The sequence below is a fragment of the Nannospalax galili genome, unplaced genomic scaffold, assembly GCF_000622305.1.
Source record: "Nannospalax galili isolate Female #2095 unplaced genomic scaffold, S.galili_v1.0 scaffold1050, whole genome shotgun sequence".
Lineage (NCBI taxonomy): Eukaryota > Metazoa > Chordata > Mammalia > Rodentia > Spalacidae > Nannospalax > Nannospalax galili.
Window position 1 is genome coordinate 373,124 of NW_008329037.1, and position 24,789 is coordinate 397,912.

The following is a 24,789-nucleotide window of genomic DNA, read 5'->3' on the forward strand; positions in this document are numbered from 1 at the left end:
ACCAGGAAGTAAAGCAGAAGGAACAGGGGAGCACATTTCCAGTTGTACTCCATGCCTCTTCCTTGCTTTCCTCCCATCCAGCTTGGGGCATTAGCTCACCGCAATGGCCTGGATACATCGAAGGGAGGAGGCTCTCTTGACACAACTGATAGGGTTGCCAGACACTTTTACCATCATCTTCTGTAACTTGGAGCATTTTTGTGCCTCAGATTGTGATATGGCACACCATCGAACAGTTTTCTCAGAGAGAGGCTGACATAGTCCTGGAGAAAAAAAGAGCAAGGAGCTAGGACTCCACCACTGTCCAGGGAGAAGACGCCCTCACCCAGTGGAGTTCCAGACTGCCCAGCCAGCGGCCCTCCTTCCCTCTGCGTCCCATGGCTGTGTCTAGCAGTTCTCCAGTGGAGGCAACTTTCAGGACTAATAGGAACCTGCCTTTGGTGCTAGATCCGCAGTTGGGGAGGAGGCTGATTTGGGTTTGCTCACCTGGTAGCCATATAAAAAGGCATCTATGAAAAGCTAACATCACATTGAAATGGTAAAAGTGAATGCTTTCTTCTAAAGAACTAGAATGATACAGGGGTGTCCAACTCTCATTTCTTCTGTCCAGGACATCACCAGAGGGTCTAACTACAGCAGTAAGGCAAGAAAAGGGGCTGGAGGGCCTCATGGCTGAAAAGGTGGACATGAAACTATTTTTATTGGCAGATGACATGATCGTTTATGTAGAAAGTTCTTAATAATCTACATCATACTACTAGGACTAACAATCCAGGACAGCAAGGTCATGGACTTGCACATCAATCCACAAAAATCAATCACATGTGCCAGGCTTGGTGGCACATGCCTTTAATCCCAGCACTTGGGAGGCAGAGGCAGGCTGATCTCTGTGAGTTCAAGGCCAGCCTGGTCTACAAGCGAGTTCCAGGCCAGCTGGGGCTACAGGGAGACCCTGTCTCAAAAAGACGGAAAAATAAATAAATAAATAAATAAACAAATAAATAAAATCACATGTATGTTGGAGGTCAGAGGATAACTTCCAGGGCCCATGCTCTCCTTTCACCATGAGCGTCCTAGTATACAATTCAGGTTGTCGGCCTTGGTGGCAGGCCCCTTTTCCTGTTGAGCCACCTCACCTACCCTTCAGTGTGATTTCTGTCAATACCCCCATACTCCCAGGCAGGCAACTGTGGCTTTATCTAGTTATGCAAATTGCCAGTTAAGAAGTGTTGGGTCTAGAATTTGAACCTAGGTAGTTGGGCACTGCCCCCCTGCTCTTACCACCAGGCTAGCCCTCCTATTTAGGATTGCTGGCTGAGAGACAGGTGCAGTTGCTGGAGGACTGAGAAGGATTGCAGGGTCAGATTGTAGAAAGACTCCAGTATCCGTGCAGGAGATCTTCTTTGGGAGGCAGTGAAGCTGTGACTCATGGGGGAGGATGGAGGTAGGGGTGCTACATAGGGAAGGGGCAGGATAGACTGACACCTGGGGAGTAAGCAGAGATGTGGCCAGACAAGGTGTGAGGGAAAGGACAGTCTGTGTGGGAAGAAGGAATAGTATTGGGGACAGAGAAGGGGGCAGAAATAGGGAGTTCATGTCAGAAAATAGCTGGGTAATGGATGAGCGCTGGAGGTAACAGGAGACAGCAAAGTGGGGACCATTCCTTAAGTCAAGGAGTGGAGCAAGTGCCCAAGGAGACTTACCCAGGGTGACTAAAAGACCAAGTGCTCTTTCAACTCTCCAATTTCCCATCCCTTCAGATACCAATGCTCTGTACTGAACACATCCCCTCCCGAGCCCCCTGTACCCAGTGCTGGAGCTGGGCATTCCCTCAGCAGTCAGGTGCTCCCTGAAGGAGTTGGGTATCCTCCTCCTCATCCAAGTGCTCCCTGAAGGAGTTAGGTACTCCCTCAGCAGCCAAGTGCTCCCTGAAGCAGGTGTGAGCCTACCCCCACTCACATCCCCACCAGTATGCCTGCCAGGATCAGCCACTCAGATGTTGAGTCTGTTTGGCCCTTTCTCAGATTCCTCAGGGTCCTTCTTCCATACACACAGACAGGGCCCTGGCCTGCAGGCAGGAATGAGGATGGGAGTGACCATCCCTACATACTCATGGTCCCTGGGAGGCACCCAGGCATACCAGGCAGCCTACCGGGAACTTTCATGGGTGCCTCCTAACCCAAGGCTTCAGGGGCTCCCCATCTACCCCCAGTACAGCTTGAATGCAACTGGCTCCACCCCTGCCAGCCTGCACGCCTGTCTATGTGAACAGAGCAGGGATCCACAGAGCAGCAACTATCCCCTGCTTCAGGAAGGGTTTAGTGGTGTTTTGGGGTGCAGGGCACCCTTCCATGCACTTGGGCTTTAAAACTGTGGGCCTGTCTGTAAAGGTCAAGACGATTAAAGATAGGAGTGAAATGTCCTATGAGGCCGCTTGGAACCACAGTTCTAGACCATGGCTTATGGCCACCTGCAGGGGAGCAAGGATTTCTTCCTGACAGTCCATCCCAGGTGTCCCTGAGTTACTCAGCATGTCACATGACATGGAGCATAAAGGGAGAACAGGTTGCTCCTGGCTGAGCCCTTACTACCCTAGAGAAGAGAGAGGGAGGAAGCTAGAAGTCAAGGGCATGTTGTCTGGGATTGGAGTTGTACAATCACAGCTGCTCTCTAACTGTGTACCCTCTCTCTGCCACCTAGGATGCCCCCAGCCCCAAGTGGAGGCCCTCAGACAGGAAAAGGGAGAGGTGAGGTGTCTGGGCTTCCCTTGGCTTCTCCTACTGCCACAGCCTGATGCCCAGGGCAGCTGTTTCTGCTGCTGACCTGCCTCCCTCTGGAAGTGCAAGAAACCCCCATACAGTTATTGCACTAGAGGATGTCACTGCAGAGGACCCCTGAGCATTCCAGAAATTACCCCAGACACGCAGTTTGGGACATTCTCTGGGCTCTTCTTTTTCTGTCCCTGCTATACTGTTTCTTACTCTGGACACATTTCAGTGGGGAAATCGATTACCTCTCTTAAATGACATCTGATTACAGGAGGTCCATCTGGACGGTCTGCACCTCCCTTTCCCTCTGCCCTAGAAGGTGTTTGAACCTATGCCTATTGTTGAGCAGGGGGCACCCCGCTGCCTCCTCTCAACCCTGTGCAAAAATGGGCAAGTACTTTTTTAAATGAGGAAATCAAGGGTTGGAGAAGCTCTGCCTTGCCAGAGTCACATAGTATCTGCTCAGGTGTCCTGTGTGTCCTGAGCAAGTGGCTCGCCCTCTCTGAGCCTCACATCCCTCCTGTGTAACAGAACAATACAAGTGGTACTAAAAGTTCTGGAAGGACTCAAGGGGACAGCATCCCCAGAGATTTTCTGGAAAGCTCTGAACAGCCATAAGCATAACTCTAACTCAGTTTAGAGAGGGTAATTTCCTGTCCCCTACCACAGATGAGGACAGGCAGGACCATGCTCACAGATCACCTTCCTGACTACAGGTGTAGAGACTCAGGTGCCCATTCACAGGTGGAGAGTTCAAGGTGCCTGCTAGATAGGCACAAGGATAGGGAACCAGGTACCTGCACTCACCAAAGATCGCAAGAAACAGCAGGGCAGGGAGGATGCGCCTCATGTCTGTGATCTTGCAGGATCTGGAGAACAAGCCTGGCTCCTGTGCCCTCCCTGGGCCCCTTTATCCAGGCTGGGTGACCTCACTGGGCTGGTTCCGCCCCGTTGCCCAATAGGCCTGTCTTCCTCCCTGTGGCTGGCCCTGGGCCAGGTTTGCTTGTTCTTTGAGGCTGGCTCTGAGCTGGGACCATTGCCTCCTCTGCAGGCTCTGCTCAGTGACAGGAAACCTGGTGGTCCTGCAATACCTGCAGGGTTATTACCACTGAGTCACAACCCTGGTCTTATCCTTTCTCTGTTTTCAGTGTCTTCTAGAAGCAGAATACAGAGTAGGGGTCTTTATTTGTGGATCACTTTGACCTGTGACCCCAAAGCCACTTGGAGCAGATTAATTCTTTCCCTCCTTGGCTAGACAAAAAACTCCTAAAAAGGGTCCAGCTGCCTCAGTCCTGGCCAGCAGCAGCGGCCTGGGATAGCTGACAGGGACAACGGAGTCTGCCTACGCCTGGATGCAGGCTTCCTGTGGGCTCCAAGCCTGCCTTGCTGAGACTCACCATACAGGTCCTCAAAACCAGCCTGGGACCTCAGAAAGGAATACCACCCAGTGCTGGCCTGTGTCCCTCATTTGTCAGGGAGGAAGAGGCCATACACTCTCACTTTCTCTCCTTCCTTTGTGTGTGTGTGTGCACACGTGTGCACATGCACACGTGGGTATGTAATTAATGATACGAACATGAGACTTCAACCTCATTTTAATGAATGTCTTAAGTGTCATGTTACAACAAAGCTATTTAAACATTTATTTTGTTTTGTTTTGTTTTTTGTTTTTGTTTTTGTTTTTTTTTTGAGACAGGGTCTCTCCTGTAGCTCCAGCTGCCTGGAACTCGCTCTGTAGACCAGGATGGCCTCAAACTCACAGAGATCCACCTGCCTCTGCCTCCCAATTGCTGGGATTAAAGGCATGTGCCACCACACCCTGCTTTTTTTTTGTTTTGTTTTTGTTTTTAAGATTTATTTTTTTTAAGCATGTGTATGTGTGTCTGTGTGTGTGTATGTGCACATTAGTGCAGGTACCCATGGAAACCAGAGGTGTCAGATTCCCCCTAGAGTTGGAGTTACAGGCTGCCTGACCAGGGGGAAGCCAAACTCTAGTCCTCTGCAAGAGAAGTACTTGCTCTTAACAGTTAAGCCATTTCTCCAGGCCCTGGGGAAGCCATTGTTAAATCTGAAAGCTAGAGTCCTGCTTCTGTGACACATCTTGTAAATATCCTCCCATGATTCACAAGAGCCAAGGAACAAAGTTCTCAGGCACAGCTGCCTGCCATGAACTCATTGACACTAATGTGTCTTTTGAGGGTATCACCTAAAATTGGGTGCCCATTCATCCAGTGGGACAGTCTACAACTTCAGAATGAACAGGCCAACTCAGTCTGTATAGATGTGGACTTAGCTCAAGAGTTCACACATGAAGAAGTGAGGTTTAACCTGAGATGGGTTGCAGGTCACTAGACACTCTCTTATAGCTCTGCAATCTGTTTGTCTTGAAGGAGTAGTGTGGACAATGCTTAGCTTACTGGCCATAAAGAGCATTTCCTGGAGCAGAAAGCAGTATCAGCCAGCCATCTCTGCCAAGGGTAGGCCTGCAGGGATGCTTAGCCTTAGAGGAGCAGACGCAGCCCGAGGCTGTGGGGCCTCCCATGCCTGGGTATGAGTCATCCTGAAGCCCAAGAGTGAGGTCTGATGAGGGCTTCAGTTCACCTGACTCGAAAGCAGGGTTTGGGTTCTGGGCTAGACTCACCAACTGGAATTCGGGGTGACAGACTCAGATTCTCTCATTGTTTGGAAATGAGATATTGCAACATTAAAAGTTGCTTTCATCAATAAGTTGCTTTCATCAATAATTGCAATGGGCCATTTCAAAAATAGTGAAGAAACACAGAATTGACTAATTCTCAGGAGTGCTGAAGCATCTTTGTACCTAAATCAGCAAGTAAGCCTTGCCTTTTCATGACTATAAAAGAATCAAGAAATATCACAACCCACATCTCTGAGAGCCAATTATCAAATGATGGGTTGGGGTCAGAGTCCCCTAGACCCTCTTAAGATGTTACAGTATTGGCAAGAACACAGAACCACAACCAATCAGTCCAGCTGAAGGCGCACTCTGAGGGCTGGATTGGGCTAGGCAATAAGGCAGCCTCTTTTTCTGCTGTGCCTCCTGGGAACAGCCCACCCAGGGCAGGAGGACACTCATCAGGACATAGGCAGAAGCCCCCCACCCCGCCACAAGGTCACCTGTGCAGGAAGCTGATGTAGGTGATGAGTCTGTAGAGAGACGAATGAAGTTCCAGATCCATTGCCAGCATCCATTCTCTCATGCCAGAGCTGGCAAGTACCATGAGAGACTCTGTCATGAGGTATCTGTCCTTGCCTCTCTGCACAATGGGGGAAAGGCAGGTACAGATTTATATTTCTATCATGCAACCTCTACCTGCCTCCAAGTAGCAAAACCCAAGTGAGACTGGATCCCAAAAGAACAGCTGGTTCCCATTGCAAGGGTTCCAGAGGATTCTGAGGAGGAGTGTTTGACATGAAGAGAAAATGGCATTCCAAAGGTGGGATGTTCTAGCTAGAGGTGAGGGCCACTGAGAAGTTGGAAGGATGGACATCAACTAAGTCCTGAGCTCCACATCAGTTGTCACCTGCTTTTAGCCAGCAACCCCTGCAGGCTCTGCAGGCACCTAAGTGAATGCAACGCAAATGCAGCAACTCCCTGCAGCCCTGTACGTTCTCCTACTTCTGTGTGTGTGTGTGTGTGTGTGTGTGTGGTGTGTATGTGTGTGCTCATGCATGGAGGCTAGAGGTGGATATTAGGTGACCTCTTGCTATCTACCTTATTCCCTTGAGACAGAGTCTCTCACTGAACCTGGAGCTTTGGCTGGCTGGCAGCTAGTGAGCCCCCAGCAATCTTCCTGTCACGCCACCCCCCATAGTGCTGGGGTTACAGGTCCATGCAGCCACACCAGGCTTTTTACATGGATGCTGGGGATCCAAACTCAGGTCCTGATACCTACACAGCAAGTGCTCTTACCCACTGAGTCATCTCCCAAGTCCCCTTTTCTTTTCTTTTTTTTTTTTGAGACAGGGTCTCCCTGTAGCCCCAGCTGTCCTGGAACTCACTATATAGACCAGGCTGGCCTCGAACTCACAGAGATCCACCTGCCTCTGCCTCCCAAGTGCTGGTATTAAAGGCATGCACCACCACGCCCGTCTTAATTTAAAGTTGTTAAAATTATTTATTTGTGTGGGGGGAGGACATGTATGCCACATGTAGATGTGGAGATCAGAGGACAACTGTGGGAGTCAGTTCTCTCTTTCCATCATGTGGGTTCTAGGAATTGAGCTCCAGTCGCCAGCCTTGGCAGCAAGCACCTTTACTCACTGAACTGTTCCTCTGGCCCTCTTAATTTAAAATTTAAAGCTAACATACAAAGTAATAGGTTTCTTTATGACATCTTCATACATAGGTCATATACTTTTTTTAAACTTACAGTACAATTAGTTTGTATTTAATACGGTACTTCTCACCATGGGGCTGTTAATGAAGAATATAAAGGGTTTTTTATATTAAATAATTTCTCCATTTTTAGTATTAGGCACACTGAGTACATTTTTATTGAACTGCTTTTCCTCAGACATACAAATTTTGATTTTGGGCTATTTAATGTTTAAGTATGATATCAACTTGGGAGATAAAGCAGAAACCTAATAGAAAACATGGAGAAAAGGCCTTTCCAAGGATTCTGGAGGTGGTGATTGTAGCCGAACAGTGTTGACTTGCTAGAGTCTGAGCAAACCCTTCCTTACTCCTATTTCATGAGCTTTGACATTTCTGAAAGGAGAGCCCTTCAAAGCCACATCTGCTCATTTCACTTTCGTCTACATATGCTCAAGCAAATGCAAATGTCTCTGAACACAGAGAAACACACCTAACAGGAGAGCGACTGCATCTCAGCTTCTGCTTCAGCAACAGGTAGAAAAACAATGGCGTAAGAATTCCAATCAATTGTGCTGACACTGAAGTCACGGTGTTGGAATCTTCAGGGCTGAACTTTCCAGAGCAATGGTATGTGAAAATTCATTCTGATTTGAAACAGTCCCTTTCTGGACTTCTGGATGCTGAGATGAAGTTACAGGTGACACTGTCTGGCGGAAGGCAGCCATTACAGGAAACAGACTGTTCTCCATCCCCTTCTCTGATGCCTTCCCACCCCCCTGCACCCTCTTGCCGGTCCTTTCCCTCTATACAAATCATCTCTCCTTCTGTTCTCCTGTCACATGTATTCCATTACTCTCCCTTTTCCCTTCCGCTCTCCCTTAATATCTCTTCCTCCTCTTCCCTGGTTCCTGTTCTAGTTTCATTACCTACCTACCTACCTACACACACACACACACACACACACACACACACAGAGATAGACATACACAGGTATATAAATTAAAACAAAGATTCTACATGAGAGAAAACATGTCTTCCTGAGGCTGATTTATTTTGTTTAACAGTTTCCTGAAAATACCATGGTTTCATTTTTTTTAAGCTGAATAAAACTCCATTGTGTGTATACACTGCATTATCTTTATCCATTCATCTGTTGATGGGCATCTAGGCCGATCCCACTTCCTGGATATTATGAATGATGTGGCTGTAACATGGATGTGCCAGTATCTCTGTGCTGTATTGACTTAGAGTCATTAGGGTATACACCCTAGAGTGCTATGCGAGGTCATGAGACTTATTTCTTACCACTTCCCACCAGGTCCACCAAAGAGCCACAGAGATTCCTTCAGGTTCTCTGACCAACTGGCTCTGAGCATGCCACAGGCTTTCAGCTGAAGGAACAAATGGGCGAGGAGAGGAGTTCAATGCCTCCTTGAGGCTCCCACCTGAAGGAATAAATGAAGAAAGTAGCTCAAAGAATCCTGGTTACAACCTGGATATCCTGGAGCTCAGTGAAGGGCAAGACTGACTAAGCCCAGCCACCTCGGAGCCTATGTGCAAGGAGTCAGTCACTTACCCAGTGAGTCAATCACGATCTATGGGGCATCTCCAGCGTGCCAGGAGCTGGGCCAGATGTGAAGAGCCTGAAGGGAAGAGTAGTGCAGGTTTCCAAATGCTGAGGCAGTGGATGAATGCGGCAGCACAGAAAACATGGCTGCTCTGCAGACCACCACACAGCGGCAAGTGCTGATGTCTAACAGACAGGTGTGGTGAAGAAGTACAAGATTTGGGGGCCGGAGAGGTGGCTCAGTGATTAAAAGCAGAGGACCCAGGTTCAATTTCCAGCACCCACATGGTGGCTAACAACCATTCTTAACTCCAGTTCCAGGGATCCAATGTCCTCTTCTGACCTGCGCTGGCATCGCATGACATGGGTACACTTATATACATTCAGGCAATACCCTCATACACACAAAACAAAAATAATAAAATATTCCAAAAATACTAAGTATAAAATTTGGGCAGAATGGGCCCTGATAGGAGAAAAGATAAAAGGTGACTTAAGGTATCCAATCACATTTGGACATCAACTTGGTTAACAGGAAGCCCCAGGCCTTGTTTTGTGTCCCTGCCAGTGGTATGCGGTTACTAATTTGGTAGGGAATCACTTGTTAAGTATTTAAGGACTCTGTGCTGAGTTAACCAATGGTAACCTGAAATAAGACCCAGTGGATGTATCAAACCATGGGAACTCACAAAGGCCATAGATCAGGGCTCCTGAAGAGCCACCTTGCCAGTACATCACAACCTGTGTTTACCATTTCTGGGTGGTAAACGATGCCCATACTAGTGTGGGCATTATGTTTCATGTTTGCCTGTGCATGGCTATGCCACTGCTATCAGAGGGAGACTGTTGCCCTTAGCATTTGGAGTACTTTGAACTCCAGGTGACTCTAACAGCAGCTGTGTACTAATGGTCACTGTTCCCCTTTTAAAAATAAGTAAGCCAAATATACCTGTGGTTACACAGTGAGTGGGAGACGAAGACAGAGCTGCTGACCCTGAGGCTGCCATCAGAACCACATTCTTTCTCTTCTGTAGGGTCCATTACTAAATGTAGAGCTAGAGACCCAGGGAATCTCAGCAGGAAGGAAAACCAGCAAGGTCTTGCTCCATTCCACGGGCCAGGCCCTGTTCGGTCCCTTCCCCACTCTGGCTGTCGCTCTTGATCCTATGGAAGCACCATGGGATGCCTCATTAGCCTGCCTGTCCAGGTGAGGACTCAGGTCACATGGCTCAGTTCACACAGCTGGCAAATCTCTACCCCAGGGCTCTTGATGCCTCGACATTGATCAGTCCTTTGCTGATCCCCTGAAGAGAAGAGCAAGAATGGACAAGAATGAGAAGGAGATGGATGGACAGCACCTTGGTTTTCTGCCAACCCCAAGACTTCATGCGATCCCATCACAGAGTGACTTCCAGAGAACACCCTTAGCCCTTGGCCTCATGCTGACCACCTGGAGTAAAGCCCACTGGGCTTTTCTCTAAATGGATGAAGTGCTCTTGTTATCAGCAGGAAGCTTAGCTGAAGCTCTGCAGGCAGGAAAATAGTGGCTTTGTTAATCAACACACCTTGTTGCCAAATATTGCCCAATTTGCAAAAGTCCCAAAGAAACAAAGAACTTCTGTCCGCTTGGCTGAGTCCTCTTCTTCCTCTTCCTTCTCCTTGTCCACACCTCCTCATAAATAAGACCCTCTGCCACTCTGGGTTCTATTCTCACAAGGACCAACCCTCCCGAGACTTCTTATTTCAAAGACCCACTGGACACTCTCCCTGTGGTCCAAGGAACAGTAGGAATGTCTCAGGTCTCCTGTCCCATCCCCAGTTCTGAGTTTTCAATTCTCCCCTCCAGGGGACCTCATGTCCCTGCAGACTTCTGAATGACATGAGCACAATCTCCACATCTATTCAAATGAACAGTGTGCAGTGGGCCAGGCCCTTCTGGGAAGGAAGGTGCCACTTAAGGGCAATCTGGAGGATGGCTGCAGCTAGCCCAGAAGTAATGAAGCCTGATACGGGGAAAGCCCCAGGCAGGAAACACTAGAGCCCAGGCCCCATATCCCTGTCCATCCCTTGAGGCTGCCTCTGTCAGGAGGGAATTGAGACAGTCCTGGGGGCCTCTTGGCCTTTTTCTATATCTTACAAGGACACAGTTAGATGGGCTCTTAACTGAGGAGCTCAAGGAGAGCACAGGAGATGAAGGGACCAAAGTCCCCCTTATTTCCCTGCGTGAAGCCAGCCAAAACTCCTCCAATCTGACAATGGCTAGCCTCCTGCTGCTCCAGCCGACTTCCTCATCCCCCCATTCTCTTGTTCACCAAACATCTGAAGAGGCAGGAAAGCCTGGGGAAACATTACTAGAGAACCAGAGATTAGCTTGGATGCCTGGGTCTAAACCAACTTCACCCTAATGAACATCCTGGACCTGGGACAGTTTCTCTATTTATCTAAGCCTGTGATGGTCAGCTTTAATTGACACAGCCTAGAGCCACCTGAGAAAGGAATCTTAATGCCGAGTTGCCTAGATCAGGTTGGCCTGTAGTCATGTCTATGAGGATCCAGGCATTTATTCACTCTCTGATCTTAACTGTGGATGCTTTGAGTTTCTGCCTTGACTCCCCAGCAATAATGGGCTGAACCTGGAATTGTGAAACAAAGAACCCTTTGCTTGCTGTCAGGGTATTTTATCCTAGCAACAAGAATGTTCCACGTGCCAAAAACAACACCAATAGTACCCACAACATGAAGTGAGTGGCATTAAGACCTGACTGAGATGTTTCCATGGTGTTAAGTCTTGTCAGTACGGAAGTCACTCATGACCCTCTGTCCTGAGGCAAAACAGAGCACACACCTGCCCCAGCACCACTGTCATTCCTGGTCCTGCCTTCACTTCCTTTTCTGTATCTCTATCTCTGAGAGCTACCTCCTCCCCTCTTCCTCTCCCTTTCCTCAGCTTCCTTCATCTCTAGTGCCCCATCCCTCCTGCATCTTTTTTTTAATCATTTATTTATTTTTTTTTTATTTTTTATTTAATAACCACATGATTAGAAGAAGCATTTCATTATAGCTTTAACATATTCAGGAACAATTTCCAGAGCAAGGATACATCTCTTTCAAAAGTGGCTGTAAATTTTTAGGTTCACAGGTGAATTAATACAGTTATACAATATTGAACTCCATATAAACCCCGTAAGACATAAAATTGAATGAGGCGTTAACCCTTTAAAGAAGATCTCCATTTTATTTTAAAATATGCTGTTTTCTACTTTTTTTTTTTTTTGAGATAGGGTCTCTCTGTAGCCCCAGCTGTTCTAGAACTCACTATGTAGACCAGGTTGGCCTTGAACTCACAGGGATTCGCCTGCCTCTGCCTCCCGAGTGCTGGGATTACAGGTGTGCACCACCACGCCTGGCTGTTTCCTACATTTTCTTTTTTTTTTAATGTGTATGAGCGTATTGCCTGCATGTATGTGAGCGGACCCATGTCATGCAATGCCACAGAGGTCAGAAGAGGGCTTCGTATTCTCCTGGAACTGGAGTTAAGGACGGTTCGTAGCCGCCATGTGGGTGCTGGGAATGCGGACCCGGGTCCTCTGCAAGAGCAGTCAGTGCTCTTAACCGCTGAGCCATCTCTCTAGCCTCTGTTTCCTACATTGTTAATGCTACTAAGGCTTAGATAGATGTTTGCACATGTGTCTTTAATCTCTATGTATCTGATGATTACTAGTCACAGTCAGTTACACTAGGTTCCTTGGCACCTGAGTGTGGATATAAAGTCATCAGGTAGAATTCAATGTTAATATTTATCACCTCTACTAATTAATATGAAGTAAATTTTCATGCTTCCTCCTCAAATATGTCTTTTCTTTTTAATTTGTTGATTTTGTGTGTGTATATCATACAGAACATCCCACACAATCTTATTCATCTTTATACCCACTTATCAATGGCACCCTTCCATATCCTCCCCCCCCACTGCCCCACACTGGAGCCCATATAGTCTGTCATCCCTGTTACTGTCCACTGTATTGTCAGTACCCCCAGCCATTCCCCAGGGCTTGTCCATCCTCAGAATCTAGTCAGCCTATCTAGAGATCCTTGTTTTAGGAAGATCAGCTGTTCCTCATCTAGCAGCAATCAGCTGTCAATATTCCTTTAGATAAGAGTGGAGTCTGCTGTTCATTTTCCCAGTTCTATGCTGGGTTACTGTCTGGGAGTCTTTTGGGCCACCCTGGCCAATAACTCAAAGGAAGGCATCTCCTGTTTCTTGTTATGTAGCCTTTAGCTATACATATGGTCTCTTAAAAATTATATTGACCCCATTAATCTTTGGTTATACTTTCCTTTTGGGTTTTTAAGACCCTACAGTTAGCCCAGATAAACCAATTTATTTTTACTCTTAAGGTCGTTTGAGGATCAGTTCCTCAGAGGTAACATGGGCTTGGGAGGAGCCCCTGGCTCTTTTCTTTTAAACCAGTTCCGCCTATGTGAAGATAAGTCAAAAGCCCTGCTTGACCATGGCTGGCTTCATTCACTTAGAAGCATGGAAGAAATGTTTCCTCTGTGTTGACCCTCCTCTTTGTAGACTGGTCACTGGTTCAAGTTCATCTGGTGGGGTCTCCATGGCCTCCTTGATCAAGAGGACAGGTGACACACCACAGTAACAGGACATTTTGAGAGATGCTCATAGTCCCCTGGAACTTAGTCGACCTAGGAGGGAAAGGAGCAAAGACTGTCCTTTATGTCCCCCTGTCCAAATTAGTATAGACCTCAAAGTATGGCTGTTAAACATCCAAGAAGGTGAGTTCCACCAGTCTGGTACTTTTAATTACCATGTGCCATGCAGATAAAGCTTGGGCAAAACCCAAAGATTCTCAGATAAACCTTGCCTAGACATATATTCCTTGATCTAGTTGTATGTATAATTTGTCAGTAGGTTGTTGGACTAACATGGTTCCCTCTGTTTTTTTTTAAACTAGCTAGGCATTATTTATCTCTTGCATTGTCTAACCCTTCCACCATGGTTTCGCCATTTAAGGTGCCCCTACATTTCCCGTTTCTCCCTTAATAATACCCTTCTCCTATGGTCCCACCTCTCTGGAGCTCCTTCTTTCCTTTTATCCTCAAGTTTCCTTGTATAACCTTCCCTCCCCCCCTTAAAATAACCCCATTTTTTAAAATTTTATTTATTATTTTTATTTTATGTCTATGCGTGTACTGTCTGCATGTAGGTAAGTGCACCTGTGTCGTGCAGTGCCTGTGGAGATCAGAAGAGGCTGTTGGATCCCCTGGGACTGGAGTTATGGACAGTTGTTAGCTGCTATGTGGATGCTGGGATTCAAACCTGGGTCTTCTGCAAGAACAACCAGTGTTCCTAACCACTGAACCATCTCTCCAGGCCCCCAAATTCAGGCTCTTATGCTTGTACCCCAAAGCACTCTCAACTACCGAACCATCTCCCCAACTTCATTTGTCAATGGTTTCTTTGGGAATATGTATTACACTTAAACTTGAACCCAGGGAGTCACATGCAAGGTAAGGTGCTCTAACACTGAGCTATAGCCCTAAACCTTCCATAAAGTTTTGCTAACACTTGTTATAAGCAGGTCCAAGTTAAATTTACGACTACATGGGCCAACAAGATGGCTCAGTGGATAAAAGCACTTACCACACAAGTATGCTAACCTGAGTTCAATCTCCAGAACCCATAGAAAGAATCAACTCCAAAGCTGTACTCTGACCTCCACACAAGCACAGGCCTTGGCATGTAAGCATAAATGCACACACACGAGCACACATGCACACATACACACACATAAATAAAATGTTAAAATAAAATACAAATACCCCAGTTCCTGTAGTTATGTCTGGATACATAATCACTTAGCAGGATTTGGTGCTAGGATCCATCTATGAGGGAGAACATACATCTTTTTTTTTCTGAGTCTGTGTTACTTTACTTAGTATAGCAGTTTCTAGTTCCATGCATTTACCTGCAGATTTCATGATTTCATCTTTCTTTACTGCTGAGTGAAACTCCATCGTATAAATGAACCACATTTTCATTATCTACTCATCAGTTGAGGGACATTTAGGTTGCCTCCTGCATCTTTTTAAACACATCCATGTGCAGGTGTTATGGATGCCCTCCAGAGGAGAGCTGAGCATACTGTCTCACTATGTTTGTAACTGCCAAACCCTGTCCTCTGACTCTTAGTTCCAGGAGGGAATGCCATTGGTGACCTATCTCTGCATCCCCAGGACCACATCGAGGGTGTGTTGACCTGATGAGGGTGGAGAGTTGTTGGGTAAGAGATTGAGAACTCCTTAAATCTCTTTGGCTAAAACTCTAATATGCAGCACCCTCTCATCTTCCCAGAATTTAAGAGAAATGAACCTGGAGAAGTGGTTGAAACACCAAATAGGCCTCCCTCTGGTCTTGTCCTTAACTTGAGACCTCATCTAGTGAAACAAATCTACCCCTTTTTCTTTTTTAGACAGTGTCTCGTGTAGCCTCTGGCTGGCCTGAAACTCACTAGGTAGATGAGGAAGACATTGACCTTCTAATCCTCCTGCCTTCACCTCTCATGTGCTAGGATACCAGGAGCACAGGCATGTGCCACCATGCCCAGCTGAACACCCCCTTTCTTCATCCACTGAGCAAACCTGAATCCTGACCAAAGACTTCCTCCACAAAGTATTAACTTCCAAGCAATCATTCTTAGAAAAGACTCAAAGTTGAGCCACCTGATGACCATCTCCAAAAGAGAGCTGACCTCCCCTGAGTATATGCCATAGCCTATGTTATTAGAGGTGTTAGAGAAGCTGAAAGTGTTGGGGTAGGAGGGGTAGGGAAGCAATGGCTCTGAACCGAGAATGTTGTTGCTAAATGTTGCCCTACTTGTAAAGGAAACTCAGCAATCAAAGAGCTCTCTGCTTGACCAGTCCTTCCTGCCCCTTCTTCACACCTTCCTCTTTCCTCTCTGCAGCCTCTTCCTCTCCCTGGGGTCTCTTCTGCACTCCAGCTGGTCAGGGACGGAGCTACACTCCTTGTGTGTTTGTACTAACACCTTTCTCTCCATCGCTTGGTATGACTAGGAGCTCAGGGACACTCAGTGCTTCCCTCCTCTGGTGTCCATCTGTTTGTTCCTTTCCGTGGTCCTGAGACATCCAGGGCTCCACCTCAGCTACTGAGTGCTCGCTCTGACCTTTGTCTTCTCCAGTGCTGTCCAGTCCATTCCTGGGGACATCTTTCTAAACCACAGAGCCAACAATGATTCCAAGGAACCTCTCCTCTTCCTATGGTATGTCCCCAAGGAACTGCCTCCTTCTTCCTCCTTTGGACTAATACCCCCCTCTGTGCTGGAAACTACTCTGTTCTACCCCACCCTGCATTTCTTGTCAGTGTACTCTACACTGTAAAGGTACACTTAGCCGTGAATGGTTGTATTGGTTACTCCTCTCATTACTGTGACAAAAAAACACCTGACTAAAGCAACTTAAAGATTTATTTTGGCTCACAGTTTAAGGATGCAGTCCATCATGGCAGGAACAGAGGCAACTACTCACATTGCATCTTCAGTCCGTAAGCAAAGAAAGATGGATGCTGATGCTCGGTTCACTTTCTGCTTTGCTCCTTTTAATTCAGTCAGGGACCTTAGCCCCTGGACTAGTGCTGCTTACAGTCAGGGTGGGGTTTTCCTCCTTAGCTAAACCTTTCTGGAAATGCCCTTGTATCTCCCAGGTGATTCCAAATCCAGTCTAGTTGACAATGAAGAATTACAATCACAAGTCCCACCAGCAACTTGGAGCAACATGTGCACCTTTTAGTTCTGGATCAAGATGGAAAAGGCACGTTTCCCTATCCCTCCAACTAAATACTGATTTAAATCCCAGAGGTTATAGACATACTGTCTTCAAACAAGAACTCATCTTCTAATTCTAAAAGTCAGATTTTTAAAATCAGTCTCAGTAGACTGAAACTCATGGGGCTGTGTTCCTTCCTCCAGCAAGGCTGCACTTTCTAAAGATTCCATGATTTCCCAAACAGTCCCACCAACTGGGCATGAAATGTTCAAATACTTGAGCCTATGGGGGACATTTCTCATTCAAACAACCACAGGGATATACCTCAGAGGCATTCTTTTGCCTAGCATGTTCAGCCCTGGATACAATATGCAAACTAAATAAACAGGGGCTAGAGAGATGTCTCCATGGTTAAGAGCACATACTGCTCTTACAGGAGAAGCAAGTTCAGTTTTCAGCACCTATGTCAGGTGGCTCACAATCTCCTGTAACTCCAGCTTTAGGGATATGTGACACTTCTGACCTCCACAGACATCTGCACTCACATGAACATACCCACACAGACACACAGACACAGACAAAGACAGACTGACACACAGACAGACGCATACACACACACACACACACACACACACACACACAGAGCTAAAATTAATTTTAAAAATCTTTTTTGTTTGTTTTTGAGACAGGATCTCCCTGTAGCCCCAAGCTGGCCTGGAACTCATTATGTAGACCAGGCTGACCTTGAATTTACAGAGATCCTCCTGCCTCTGCCTCTCAAGTGTTGAAATTAAAGGCATGCACCACCATACCCAGCAAAAAAAGAATCTTAAAAAACAAAATAAATAAACCATCCATAAAAATATATCAAATAAACATTGATGAAAGAAAGAACAAATGACTATATTAATAGCAAATAAAGTTCAATTCAGAGGAAGGAAAATCATTGCAGGTAGAGATATTATAGAATAATAATCTATACATTAAGAAACCATAGCAAACCTAAATATATGTGTACCTAAAATCAGAACTGCAAAATACACAAAGAAAAACCTGCTAAATAGTAAGGACAAAAAGATGCACAATTATGGTCAAAGACTTCAAACTTCTCTATCAGCAGTTGATAGAACAAGGAGACAGAAATCAAGCACAGGAATTCATCAACCAACAGAATTTAACCAATGTTTATAGAACGTCCACCCAAAAACAGCACAGTACAGATGTCCACAGAATGCTTCCCAAGAAAAACCACACCCTAGGACATAAACAAATACCAGCAAATTTTAAAAATTCAAATCCTACAAAATGTATTCTATTAATGCAGTAAAATCAAACCAGAAATTAACAAGGGAAAATTTAAACTTAAATATCTCTCTTCTTTCCTGTCCTGTCCTCTCCTCTCCTCTTCCCTCCCCTCCCCTCCTCCCCTTCTCTCTCTCTCTCTCTCTCTCTCTCTCTCTCTCTCTCTCTCACTCTCCATCTAGGCCAGCTTCAAATTTGCAATCCTCCTGCTTTAGCCTTTCAAATGCTGGGACAACAGACACCACACTAGGTTTTAAACACCACACTTTTAAACAATCAGTAGGTCAAAAAAGCAGCTCAGGAAAAACGTTTAAATATATTGAACTTAATGATAATGAAAATATAGCAGATCAAGATCTGTGAGCGGCTACTAAAGCTGTGTTTAGGCAGAAGCTTGTAGGTCTAAATGCTTATATTAAAGGAGGAAGCATCCCATACCAATCATCTAAACCGCCACCTAAAGAATGAAATAAGCCCCCAAGAAGCAAAATAATAAAATAAAATGAATATGAGCAGGACAGAGAATCAATGAAACAAGGCTGACTCTTTGAAAAGATAAATATTTTTTAATCTAGAAAACTGCGAAAGAAAAAAGAAAAAAATGCTAATGCCAGGAATGAAACAGGAGTTATCACTACAGAGCCTAAAGACAATGGAAGGGTAATTTGAAGACTACTGCAATATCTCAACACCGTAAATTTGACAACTCAGATGAAGTAGACCAAAAGAGCTACCACAAGTCACCTAAGTGAAATCAATTATTTAAACAGCCTGATAACTGTTGAAGAAATAGAATTCATAACTTTACCACCCCTCCCCGAAGCCTGCGGACTCCAGTGATCTTGTTGTTGGTTTTTACCAAATGCTTAAAGAATTATCACAATTTTACACAATTTCTTCTTCACCAAATAGAAGGAATACCCTTCGGCTCATTTTACAGAAATTAGCTACAGAAAGAGAGAGAACATCCCATAATTCTTTGTGGAAACCCTCCAAAGTTGGCAATCACTTCCTTCCACTCCCCCTGTACACCCCCAGCCACACACTCACACACAATTTCCCTCCTGTTTCCTGGAAAGGGGCAATACTGTGAACCATATGGCTCTCTTGGTCTGGCTACATGCATTAAAGATCACCTAACTCAAGCTGGCCAGGTAATCTCTGTGTGTGTGTGTGTGTGTGTGTGTGTGTGTGTGTGTGTGTGTGTGTGTGTGTATACATGATGTACCTGTTGTGTGGGTGTGTACATTGTGTGATGTGTGTGCATGTAGGTGCATGTGCATGTGGGGGGGTGTCAGAGATCTTCCTTCACACACTGTTCACTAAGTTCTTTTGAGACAGGATCTCTCACTGAACCCTGGAGCTCGCTGTGGATTCATTTACTTGTCTCAGCCCCAACTCTCAGCACTTTACCCACTGACCCATCTCTCCAACCTCCCTTTTAAACTTTTTAAAAGTAACTCTCATATAGAAAAACATAAATGTGCAGCTGAGATTATTCTGAAGAAAACAGTCATGCAATCACAATCCTGATCAAGAAAGAAAACATTGCCTAAGTCTAGAAGCCCCTCAGACCTCCCAGTCCTCACATCCTGCTCCAACCCTTGATGCTAGGCTGCTGTCCTAGCTCCTAACACTGTAGTTTGGTTTTGCCCAACTTTGACTATCATATGAATGGAGGCAGGCACTGTGTCCTCTTGTGTCTGGTTTCTTTCATTCAACATTATGTTTATGTGGACAGAGCAGCCTCTGGGTCTTGCTCCTCATGTTAGAAGGAAGGCTTTCAGCATTTTCACATTAAATATGGCATCTATTTTCTATAGAGATTTGTAGACATTTGGATTTTTGTAGAATAAGTTCCTTAGATACATAATTTTTGACATAAATGAATACTGAATTTCAGCATCTATTGAGACTATCATTTGATTTTTTTCTCTTTTGTGACTAATTTCAAGGACTTATCTCCAAATGCCAAGCCACCCTTATCTTTCTGAATAAAGTTATAAATGATATATGTATATATTTACCCAGTCCATGATATGGTAACATTTGGTTTTTAAAAACAAACATTTTATTGAAGTAATATGTGTAGATACATCATATAACAAATGCATTAATTACTGATACATAGTTTGGCAGCTTTTAAAATTTTGAGCATGTCCCTATAACATATATAGAGTAACTAATACACCCACAAGATAAAAATAGACAAGCAACACAAGCCTATATACAGCTCCCACTTCAAGAAACAGAATATTTCCAGCCCCTGAGCCACCCCCATGCATCTTTCCAGTCATTGTCCCAAAGGCAATCACTGTCCTGACATCTAACATAACATGAATTTTGACCATGTTGGAAGTTTTAATAGATGGAATTGTGTAGAATAAGACTGAGTTTTCTGTTCAAATTTTTATTTATGCGATTCTCACACAAATAGTTCTATATCCTAATTGTTGTATGGTCTTTCTGTGAATGTACCAAATTATCTGACTATTCTATTGTTAAGACATTTAGATCATTTATATGTGTATGAATTGCTTTTAGGCATACACCAAGGAGAGAAATTACACAAAATATGAATATGTTATGCTTTAGAATATTGTCTGTTTCCCAAAGTTGTTCTAACAATTTTTTGTGGTGAGGGATCTTACTCTGTAGCCCTGGCTGACCTGGAGCTCTCTATGCAGCTGGTCTTGAATGTACAGAGATCATCCTGCCTCTGCCTCTGCCTCCCAAGTTCTAACAATTCTTTATTTGAAAGTGTCTTATTTATTTATTATTTTTATTTTACATATGAGTGTATTGCCTGCATGTATGTAAGTACATCTGTGCCATACAGTGCTCATGGAGGTCAGAAGAGGATGTTGGATCCCCTGGAACTGAAATTACAGATGGTTGTGAGCCATCATATGGGTGCTGAGAACTGAACCTGGGTCCTCCGCAAGGGCAGCCAGTACTCTTAACCACTGAGCCATCTCTCCAGCTCCTCAAGTTCTAACAATTCTTAGGTCCACTAATGTATATGAGAATGCCAGTTGTTTCATATCCTTGATCACTTGGGATTCTTTTTCTTTTAATTACATTAATTAATTTGTGGGGGTGGGGGGTATGTGTGTGGAGGTCAGAGGACAACTTTCAGAAGTTGGTTTTCTCCTCCCACCTTGTAGGTCCCAGGGATTGAATTCAGGTTGGTCAGGCTTGGTGACAAGCATCTTTACTCACTGAGTCATCTCACCAGCCCCCTATTTTTCACTTTAGCCGTTCTGTTGGGGACATAACTATATTGCATTATGGTTTTCATTTACGCTTTCCCTAGCAACTAATGATCGAAGTTGAGCACCATTTCATGTTTTGGAAACATCTAGATAACTTTTTATTGTTCCTTCATTGTTTTGCCTGTTTGCTTGTTTGATGCTGGGAATTTGGAGGAAGGATTTGTTCTGACTCCTGATTTGAGAGGGGAAAAGTCTATTGTGGTGTGGAAGACATGACAAGATCCATGAGAGCGGGAATGTACAGCTGATCGCCCTGCGTTTCAGCAGGAAGCAAAGAGCAGGTGTGGGATATCCTTCAAGCTTGCCCTAGCTGGTCTATGTTAGCTATTTAGGCCCCATGCTCCAAAGATGCCACAGCCTCCACCAGCTGGGGACCAAGTATTCAAACAGCTGAGCCTGTAGAGGACATTTCAGACTCAAACCACAGTATTCCACCTCTCCTTCTACCTCCAAGAGGCTCAAAGCAAAATGCATTCATTCATTCCAACCCTAAAAGTCTGTAATTTTGTTTTGTTTTGTTGTTGTTGTTTAACTTTTACAAAAACTTTATTGAGAATTTCATACATGCATATAAGGTGTTTTGATCAAATCCATACCCACTCCCTCCCCTCCAACACCTCCTAGCCTGGATACTGGCCCATTTCTTATCTTGGCACCCCAGACCCCTGGACTTACCTCTTAGCCCAGGGTCCCCACTGCTTCCTGATCTTTTGCATCCAGGCCAACTAAATTCCACTGGAACAGGTGTGTTGCTAAGAGGCCCAAGGACATTTTGACTTTTAGCCAGGAAACTGGCTACTTTTCTTTAGGGTCTTTTTACCCTAACTGCCTAGCCAATTCCTACCTCCTTATCACGCCATACTCTGAAGGGGTTACCCAAATTGCCAATAGGGTACCAACACTGTTCGAAAGTCCAAAGCCTCGTCTGAGGCTCAAGGCAAACTCTTAGCTGCGAGCCCATGAAAAATCAAAACAAGTTACATACAAAGGCACAAAGTAAACATTCTTGTTCTAAAAGGAAGGAACAGGAAGATAACAAGGAAGGACCAGACCAAAGCAAGCCCCAAACCCAGCAGAGAAAACATTAAATTCTGTAACTCGGTGTCTGGCATCCAGAGCACATAATGGCATTGTATAAGCTCTAGCAAGCTGTGTCCCTGGTCCTGTGTCCCTGCCATTTGAAGTACACATGGTCTCATTCTTGAGGCTGGCTCCACTCAGCACCTGTGATTTTCCTCAGCACATGTCCCAAAGTTCCCACATCCTGGGGTCTCCATTGCAACTTGGGCTTCACCTTTAATGTTTCACCCATTCTCCTTTCTGGACCTCTTTTCATGGCTGCTTTGCCGTATTAAATTTCCTCTGCTAAATAAACTATCCCATCACTTTTAGATTTAGCCTCATTCAAAGTTTCAGGACATAGGCAGAACACAGCTAGATCTTTTGCTGGAATAAAACAGATGGTTCCTATTTCACTTCCTGAGAGAATTCCTGTTCCCATCTGAAAGCCAGTGAGCCCAGCTTCCACTGCCTGCATTTCTGTTGGCACTTCGCTCTTCCAAATTCCCACCAGAATGGCTCAGTAAGCTCTACTTACAGTGTTCTAGAACTTCTCTACCCTGCAGCTCCAAACTCTTCCACCACCACATCACCCAGGTCCTAAGGCCTCTGATATGTCAAGTTTATCACAGCAGTGACCCTGCTTCTGAGTACCAGTTTATATATTAGTTTCTTATTTCATTTCTGTGGTAAAACACCTGACAGAAGCAACTTAAGAGAAGGGCTTATGTTGGCTTAGAATCTGAAGGAACTAAAGTCTACTGTGGCATTGAAGGCATGACAAAATTCACAGCAGCAGGAGGGTGTGGCCAGGGCGCCTCACTTCTCAGAAGACCAGGAAGCAGAGAGCTCAAGCCAGAACAGGATATCCTTTTAGGCCTGCCCCTGGCCAGGCTATATCAAGCAACAAGGTCCTATGTTCCAAATGTTTCAACCAGCTTCCCAAAACAGTGCCACAAGTGGGGAACTAGGTTTTCAAACACAGGAGTTGTGGGGAAATCTTCAAACTCAAACCATAATTGTTGGTTAGTCTGTTTCTTCTTCACATACAGGAATCCCTATAGTATTTTGCAGCATCACCTCCACATCCCTCCAGAAGCCCAGCGTTCCTCCTCCCTCAGCTCCTGAAGCCCAGATCTGCCACATCTGCATTCCAGATAGTTCCCTTGTCCTTTGTTTCATTCACTATAGTCTGGTGCTCTGAAGGGCAAAGCCAAGGACAGGAGTAGTTAAAACTGACAGGCATGGAGGTTCAAAAACATCTCTACCTCTGACCCACATTCCAGATCTAGACAAATCGTTCTACATCTCTGAGTTTCAGATTTCTTTTATGAAAACAGGAATATTAAAAGTGCTTTCCTGATAAAATTATCAGGACTTAATGAAGTAAACATAATGTGTCAAGCCATGGTTTGAGACCACAGCAAATACTTCGTAGTATTGCAATTATTTCCAGACGTCTCTGAACTCTGCTGTGAGCCCGACCATGCAGAGCCCTGGGGATCTGCAAAGGAATCCCTTCCCTCAGGCTCCAAATGGGTCATGATCCAAGCAAGGTGCAGATGTGATAGACCAAATCAAGTCCACCCTGCAGGAGTTTGAGAGGGGACTACTTTTCCACAGACTCCCTTTTGAAGCTTGTATTAGTCACTTTTTATTGCTATGATAAAAAAATAATGACCAAATCAACTTGGGGAGGAAAGGGTTTATTTGGCTTACAGCTCACAATCCATCATCAAGAGAAGCCAAGGCAGGAACTCAGGGCAGGAACCTGGCGGCAGGAGCTGAAGCACAGACCATGGAGGAATGCTACTTAGTGTCTTGCTCCTCTAGCCTGTGTTCAGCCTGCTTTCTTAAACAGCACAGGACCGCCAGTGGACTGGGCCCCTCCACATCACTCAACAATCAAGCAAATGCCCCACAGACATGACCACAGGCCAGTGCAGTGGAGGAAATTCCTCAATTGAGGTTCCCTCCACCCAGGTATGTCAAGTTGACAACTGAAGCTATCTAGCACAAAGCTGTACAAAGAATTGTGCTCCAAGCACCTGTCTCTGTGATCCTGGGCACCTGCCCCCACCTAATCTCTCCCTCTGTCCTGATCTCTGTAACTTTCTGTCTCTCTCTTCCTTTCCCTTTTACAACTTGTACTTCTTCAGTCTCTCTCTTTCTCCTTCCCCCATTTCCTCCCTCGTCTCTCTCTTAGCCATTCCACTCTCTTCCCTCCTCTCTTGTCACCCTTCTCTTCCCTTGGCCCCTCCCACCACCTCTTGGCACTGTCTACTTTGTAACCCAGCCAGCTGCCTCCCAACCCTCAGTCCTGCCTCTGTTCCACAGCATCTCTCCCACCAGCATCTTCTGGACTACAAAAACACTTCCCCAGAACCCATGTTGCCATCTTGTCACTTCCCCAGCAGCTGAAGGTCACAAACTTGATAGCTACAGTCAGGTGAAGCACTTAGACTCTCAGACCCATCATCAGACTCAGGGGGGCTGTGGAGAATGCTAGACACCAAGGGTGAACGAGGCCCACTTGGGTCTTCATCAGTATACCCTGTGGTCAGGGACAGTGCCACTTAAGGAAACAGCACAGGAAGCTACAGGGAAGCCAATGGGCCAAGATGAGGATCTGAAGCAGAGGATGACTTGCAGAATGGGGAACTGAGGAGGGAAGCC

The 24,789-nt window shown here is 45.5% G+C and overlaps 1 protein-coding gene across 1 annotated transcript in view; it reads right to left on the minus strand.

The window, feature by feature from the left end:
- The window catches only part of Ltf (lactotransferrin), a 27,687-nt gene extending 24,033 nt beyond the window's left edge, over positions 1-3,654 (minus strand). Inside the window, exons 1-2 of the mRNA XM_008830833.3 lie at positions 3,576-3,654; positions 100-263 (exon numbers count right to left, since the gene is read on the minus strand). Coding sequence (XP_008829055.1) covers positions 100-263; positions 3,576-3,618 — 207 coding nt within the window. The 5' untranslated portion in view covers positions 3,619-3,654. The remainder of the gene's footprint in view (positions 1-99; positions 264-3,575) is intronic.
- Positions 3,655-24,789: the final 21,135 nt, after the last annotated feature.